Raw genomic sequence first — 7,838 nt, forward strand, 5'->3', positions numbered from 1 at the left:
AGTAGAAAGTGTCGGTGGGGTTGTTGCTGGTGATTTCGTTGTAGCGTAACGTGACCTTTGGCGTATTATAACGTCTGGGTGAGAATTCTACAGCTAGGTTCTGCCGGGCTAGCTAGCCGGAGTCACGTCGTTGTGAAAATGCGTTGAAACTGATTGCGTTCTCGTAAAAATACACGCATAATGACATTACGGATTCGCATTAAAGCCTTAGCTTGGCGTAACGAAGACGTGATTGTGAATGCGATTGATTTCCTGCATATTCATTTATTTGTGTTCAAATTTGTATATCCAGCATTGTCTGTTAATGCTGATTGGTGATGACTATTGCACGAGATTCTAGTGGTAACTTCCTATAACATCAAAAGCACCCAAACTATTTTAGTTTTCCCACACGGAGACACAGTTTCTGTGCGCTTGATAATATGTTTGTTGGTTTCTTTCTTCGTACTGCTCATATTTCGTATATACACAGTATCTTCCTTCTGCAGTAATACCGTGCGAAGAGGTATCTCTGCCTGGCTCCGCAGCCAGGAACAATGACAGCAACGCATCAACCGATAGCGCCATCTAGATGTGAACGTGTCAATAGAGTGCAAGTGCCGTTAACAGGGGCGGATCCAGAGGGGGGGTCGAGGGGGTCCGGACCCCCCCTTATTACAACAAAAAAGAAAAAAAAAGCATACATACACACACGCACGCACGCACGCACGCACGCACACACACTTTTCTTATATTGTCTCCATAAAACAATCTTGTTTAGCGCTAGTTTTTCTGATAAAGATTTACTTATATATGTAAATTCGTTATAAAAACCTAGAAATTGGCAAAGAGGGGTCCGCAGGCGTCCGGGGGACCGGATTTGATAAATGTTTGCATTCTAGAGTTCAAAATTACTGCTCAGATGCTCTCAGAATGCACCAATTTTTAAAAAAAATATTGGGGGAGGTCCCCCAAACCCCCGCCCCTAAGTGGCCTTCGGCAGCGTTTTTAAAACACCAGAAAAAGTAAGCAGGAAAAAGTGCCCTTTATTTCTTCCAGGACATCCCCTTTTCAAAAATCCTGGATCCGCCCCTGCGTTAACATAGGTCCTGCTATATTAGTATATATACTTCAACCAAATTCGCATAAACAAATATCATTTGCACCGATTTTTTGGCAATTATTGAATAATAAATCTATTTTAATATAATTATATATTACATTTTCCACTTTAGATTATATCGGCTAGATTAGATAATATGTCAATCTAAGTGTAATATATATTACACACGCACAGAGACTTAAATTCTAAGTATCATAGCATATTTCGGATGGAATTCTTACATGTATTCGATCATTCACACACACTCGCACTTTTCGTGTTCACAGTTCTGCAACCTCAGCAATGGATTCTAATACAATGTAAAGCAAGAAAAATACAGTATCATAAAAGCTAAACTATTCCATGAATTAGTAATTAAACGTATACATGGCTTCACATGAAGTCTGGCATTACAACTAGACAATTTCAATGATGGGTATGCACACCCGTTTTCGGACTGACCTAGGCCGAAAAATCACGATTTTAATGCATTTTGTTTTTAAAATAGCCAAATTTGCCTATCAAAACCCAATTGCTGCTTATTCCTGCAACGTTTGACAACATGCATAAAAAACAAAACGCCTACAGTGTCCAGTAAAATCCAATAGGGTTGTCTCTCAAATCTATCACAGAAATCACCTCTAAACGAATCTATTAGTTCACATTGAAAATGATTCACCATCCACGTCCATGCCCGAGCATGGCTGGAATGAGACGTTCGCTCACCGGCGAGGTGGGGGAGCAGCAACGCCTGGTGGCCCGCGTACGCCCATGGGCGGGCGGACCCCTGGCGGGGGCCCAACCGTAGGACAGGGGCACACGCACAAAGTGTGCATGGGCTTCGTGAAGCGGCCGAAAAACAGAACGGCGCCCGACTTCCTGTCCCTGATGTAGAACAGGAACGGATGGTCGACAACGATTTGCGGTGGCATGCACATCAGCGATATTCCGATTCCTGTCGCGGCGGTGGCCACCGTGCCCTGCTCGTCAACTCTCATGTACGCTTCGTGTACCGCCGCGCTGACAAACAGGTTCCGCTTTCCGGAAATCCCGCTCAGGTCACACTCCGCGTCGCTGAATAGGTCCGACATGCCGAGCTTCTTCAGAGAGTTGACGAGGTTGAGGGATTCACGGACCTGAAACTGTGGAAACTGCAGCATCACCTCAATCTCCGTAGTTTTGGTCTCCAGCTCACGCAGCTTTTCAGCGGTTATCTCGTTCTCAACCTAAAACGTAAGCAATTCAACAGATATGAAACCTCCAACCACAGCATCAATAAGGCAAGATGTCAACGTTGAATGTACTGGTGACAATAACGATGCTGGCATGGCACTTTTCAGAATGCCAGTTTTCAGGGGCCCTTCATCAGAAGCATCGCAAGTTATTATCACTGCCATAGCTCTAAAATGTCATAACTTTTACACGACACTCTCTTTTAAAGCCATAATTACGAGAATTCTCCAGTGTTTTCACCACTTTCATTATACCTACCATTATTGCTTGAGTAACAGCAACTGTCTAGCATAACGATAAAATGTCTTAAGACTTTCGTATTCACCGATACATACAACCGATTCATTGCACCTTTCGAACCAGTTTGGCAAACGATCGTTTGCTGTAATCTTGGGACTAGAGCTGGTAGGTCTTGGACTAGCTAATAGCACCAACTATCTGCCATAGACATACAATCTCTCTTAAGTGCAGTTGTTTTCAATTTTATCACCGACAATTTACAAGTTTACCCATTTTGTCATTCTCGTGACACAATAAAATGCGCTGGTGTTACGAATCTTACGATGTGTTCATATCCAATTTTCTATGTTATAACTGCATAAAATCTTAGTGTTTTACAAGCTGCTGTGATCCGTGATATATCCGCCGTTACGTGGGGTGAGGCTATATTTCACTATAATTTTTTCGGATTGAGTGTTTCTGAGCAAGAATCTCGTAATACATGCTTTAAAGGTTGTGACAGTTTAGGCCATAATAAAAATATTGTTTGTTTGCCCTCACCAGACCGACCCGCCAAAAAGGGAGCGACTCACATTTTTTTATTGATCTTGACCATTCTTTTTTTCTTCTTAAGTTGTATCACTGTACATTATATAAATCTGTAGGCAATACATTACATGTACCAAGCAAAACGAACATTCAACATAAAAGGTTTCTCCACACAAGCACACCCGAGCATGTAGACACCATGCTGAATTTGTAAAAAGACCCCCCTAAAAAATAGCCGACCTACCTACCCAAACTTTCCAGCCTGGGGTGGAATTTTTTAAATTGTGGCATTAGACTTGTCATGTCCCAACTACTTGGGATATTTCGGACAATGAGACCCTGATCTTTGGCGAACATGTTTTCTGCCTAATTACCTTCACGCGGTCAGGTGTACCAAGTACCAACCTATATCACCCATATCTTGAAGCCAGAGGACTTGAATTGTTCTAACCCTCTCTTGGTGTGCAAGAGTAAAGATGTGAGATGACTACCACAAAAAAACAGGTAAACTAACAGAAACACGCACTGAGTTAACTCACCTCATCTAAGCCATCCATCTCTTGTGGAAGAACTACGAACATGCTCAGCTCAGAATTGCCGTAGGGCAGCTCAAGAAACGTAAACTTGCTGTCGAAGTAGTGAGGGAAGTGTGCCGTCTTTGACATCATCATTATGTTTGCCTTCTTCTCCTTGCTGATGTGAAAGACGACCGGCCGGCTGCCTCGTGGTGTGAACGGCGTCGCCCATGACCCGGCGAAGAACACGGCATTGACCAACACCAAGCGGGTGAGCGAATCCAGCGATCCGGCTTTCATCAGCTCCGTGATGTTGTCTGCAGTGTTGTCTGCCACCCACTTGTTTATCTCCAACCTCGCCGCCTCGGTGGCTGCGACAAAGTCGACTGCCTTTGCCTCCGCTGCGTAGTAGTCCTGCGACGACTGCCGAAACGTGTCTAGAAGCCTGTGACATGCAAAGATAGCAAAATTATTATATAGCATATGCTTTTGTACGAAGACTGAGCCTTTCAGTATTGCATTCGAGTTGGAAGGCATCAACATGAAATAGCTGTGATCATGAGTGTATGACTGCTATAATATAAGAGCATTAACTTTTATAAAAAAAATTGTGTTATTTGGTAATGCCACTGAACAACATCCTTTACGCGTAGTTATATGTTATCTACTAAACATAACTGTTATAAATTCAATAAAAAGTTATATTCTTAGGAAGCTATATAACTTCAACCCTTTCAGGGTTCATAGTATTAAGACACATGTTAAAATAAGGACATATAAGACCCTTTCTGGAGGCCAAAATAAGACTTTTTTTACGCGATTTCTGATAGATCACCGACTATTAAAGTACACTAATAATATTTATATAAACAATTGCACAGCAGATTTGATTATATTCCGTATTATATATACAACAATTCTTACTCTAAGTCGAGAACAGTTTATAAAACAATTTATATAAAATATTGTAGGTTGCAAAAAATAAGGACTATTAAGTACTTTTCTAAGATTTCACCAAAAATAAGTACTAATAAGGGCCCTTATTTTATTTTTGACAAATTAAGTACTTATCAGACTTTGGAAGACCCGCTACGAACCCTGCCTTTACAGTCAATTTAATAGCAGTTGTGATAGGATTCTACAAAAATATATTCATGCTTATCATTGTATTTTAAAATTTGTAAGCAGTATCAAATAAATAGAATAATATTTTTAAGGTAATTACGCGAATTTCTTCTCAATGAAATGTCTGTTGGCAACATGGAGATCACAGCTGTTCTTCCCAGCCTCCAGAGCATCCAGCAATGTCTTGAAGGCAGTATGCAGCTCCTCAGGCTTCAGTGATGGGAAACACATTGCAGACTCGATCTCTGCTGCCGTTTTTCCCTTTGCCCCAAGGTGAGTCATTGCCAAGGCGACGTGAATGCTCAACGGTGAAAAGCAAACGTTCTTGCCTACAACAAAGGCAAAAATTAAAGAACTGCCACAGACGCTATACCAATGGAAAAATCGAGATTTTAAAAATCATCATAGCTGTAGATATTTGAGGAGAGGAACACCTATATGTTGTAGCGGTGTTATAGTGTGGTCTGCTCACCTTCACTCTCTGCCTTTAGTGATTGGTACAGACTTAACCCGAACTTCATACTGCTGTCAAAGAGGGTCGCCATGACAATATAGATTGATGTACGCTGTACAGTGGTTGGAACAAGGTTCTCTAGTTTGAGAAGCACAGATGCACACGAAATCGATGTCACTTGCTGGCTTAGTTTCCTGGCAATAAAAACAAACAAGAGTAAAAAGAAAGTAACAATGACACAATGTCACCTAAATGCATTATACATATTATGGAATGGTGTATATTATGTTTTACAGTCCATCATTTTATATTTGCTAGAATGGCAATGTATGATTTGTCTTTATTGTTGATGATCACACATTGGGTGATTAATTTGTAACAACTGAAAAAACAACACAGCTAGTCTATGCGCACAGGCAAAACTTTGTCAGACCAGGTGATTTCTGTCTACCACGAAGGTGAACCACGAATTGAAAACAATTGCCCCTATGAAGCTGTCTCCTGTCTCTACTCTAGCCTTACCAACCAATCACACTACAACACATTTCATGAAAGTGTAGTGTCGAGTAGTGCTGAGTTAAATTATATGAGTGCAAATCAGTGTATCTGAACCTGTATCTGGATCTATTTCAACAATGGGGTAACATTCTCTGCACAATCCTAGTTTGGGACCCCACACGCATGTATTCGCACATGTGCTAAACTACTATAGCTGCATGGTTAGGAAGCTCGAAGGAAGTGAATGGCTACACGGGACTAAGGTGACTACCGCTAAAGATTTATTAGACAGCACAACTGTAAAGCCTAAGACTAAGTAAAGGATTCACTGCATGATGATTTTGTGGCCGTACGCGGTGACTGTACGTGTAACAACAAAAATTGCTACATGTGCGATAATTTTTTAATTGCTGTATGTGCTTGTATTAGTAATATCAGGAGCGTATAATGACAAACCACTTTGTCCCTTTGTCATTATACGCTCCTGGTAATATATATATATATTATACTGTACACTCACTCACTTCTAGACTCACAGAGAGAACACACATTCGATTGTATTACGTAGTGTCAGTGAGAAGGTAACTGGTGGCTACTACTATGTATAATGTACTATACCGCATATGCACCACAGGCATCGGTTTGTTCTTACAGTCACAGCACACAGGCACTTGGAACGTCTCAATAAAAAAAAAAAAAAGGTAAATAAACACGAAATGTACCAAAGTCTTAATTAATTAAGACTTTGGTGACATTTCGTGGCAGTTAGCTCCAGTACTATATATATATAGTACTAGAGCTATACTCACTTCAGTTACTGGCCTGTACACACACTCACTTCTAGACTCACAGAGAGAACACAAATTCGATTGTATTACGTAGTGTCAGTGAGAAGGTAACTGGTGGCTACTACTATGTATAATGTACTATACCGCATATGCACCACAGGCATCGGTTTGTTCTTACAGTCACAGCACACAGGCACTTGGAACGTCTCAATAAAAAAAGATAAATAAACACGAAATGTATTTACTACCAAAGTCTTAATGTTTCTCTACTCTATTTCGCCTATTATTGTCGATATATATTAACTAGTCCGAGCCGACGCAGACCCCAGTAATGGATAAACCCGCACCCTCAGATTAGCAAAGCGGAGTTATAACGTCTGCATTTGCGGACTATATATTAACTTGCTGTAGGGTCGGTTCAAGGATAGAGATGATGATGAATAAAAAAAGATTGATCAAGATGGCGGCCCCCATGGAGAGTTACTCAGCAGATTTTAATCGCGAGATTTTAATGTCTTCGAACAAGTACTGTTAAACGAATTAGCAGACGAAATTGATACAAATTGAATTTAGAAGTAAATGAATAAATGAAAAATGAAATGAAGTTGAAATAGATTGCAAATTGGCGTCAGAAATGTTAGATTCGCATTCGCCAGATTTCCCGTCGCCATCTTGTAAAGAACTCGCTCGCGAGCGTTCGCTCTCCTGAACACGCCTCTGGTACTATCTAATATGCCAGACCGTACCTCGCCTACTCCACTAACGAGTCTAGGGAGTCGCCTACGCCTACTCCCTGACCCCCAACCATATCAGATAGTTACCAGGGTACCCGGAACGTACCCAGGGTACGTTACGGCAGTACCCTGAGGGGCCACAGGGACCTGAGGCGAAAAAAAGAAAGAAAAAGTGTTATATATATTTAAATAGAAGAAGGGATCTAACTCCCGCTTTTAATTATATCAAGAGTAGATATAATAACACTACTATCGTTATTATCTACTCTTGATTATATATATAACACTTTTTTTTTCGCCTCAGGTCCCTGTGGCTGTGGGGGGCACAGGCACTTGGAACGTCTCAATAAAAAAAAAAAAAGGTAAATAAACACGAAATGTACCAAAGTCTTAATTAATGTTTCTCTACTCTATTTCGCCTATAATCACCTGTAAATGCCTGTCAAATGCTCATCTGCAACACACAAGTACACCGAACGCCCGCGCTGTGCACAAACAACATGAATAAGAGAGTAGTCATCTCTCTAAGTCAGTGAGTATGAGTAGTCAATGTATTCCGTGTAGTAGTCATGAGTAGTCAGTGTCTATGAGTAGTCATCTCTCATAAGAGAGTAGTCTCTCTTATTCATGTTGTTTGTGCAC

The 7,838-nt window shown here is 40.9% G+C and overlaps 1 protein-coding gene across 1 annotated transcript in view; it reads right to left on the reverse strand.

Moving 5' to 3' along the window:
* Positions 1-1,162: 1,162 nt before the first annotated feature.
* LOC106807371 (leukocyte elastase inhibitor A-like) overlaps positions 1,163-7,838 on the reverse strand; it is an 8,043-nt gene continuing 1,367 nt past the window's right edge. Inside the window, exons 2-5 of the mRNA XM_014809689.1 lie at positions 5,195-5,370; positions 4,823-5,051; positions 3,622-4,042; positions 1,163-2,307 (exon numbers count right to left, since the gene is read on the reverse strand). Coding sequence (XP_014665175.1) covers positions 1,804-2,307; positions 3,622-4,042; positions 4,823-5,051; positions 5,195-5,267 — 1,227 coding nt within the window. The 5' untranslated portion in view covers positions 5,268-5,370 and the 3' untranslated portion in view covers positions 1,163-1,803. The remainder of the gene's footprint in view (positions 2,308-3,621; positions 4,043-4,822; positions 5,052-5,194; positions 5,371-7,838) is intronic.

This window comes from Priapulus caudatus, unplaced genomic scaffold, assembly GCF_000485595.1.
Source record: "Priapulus caudatus unplaced genomic scaffold, Priapulus_caudatus-5.0.1 Scaffold210, whole genome shotgun sequence".
In the NCBI taxonomy this organism is placed as follows: Eukaryota; Metazoa; Priapulida; class Priapulimorpha; order Priapulimorphida; family Priapulidae; genus Priapulus; species Priapulus caudatus.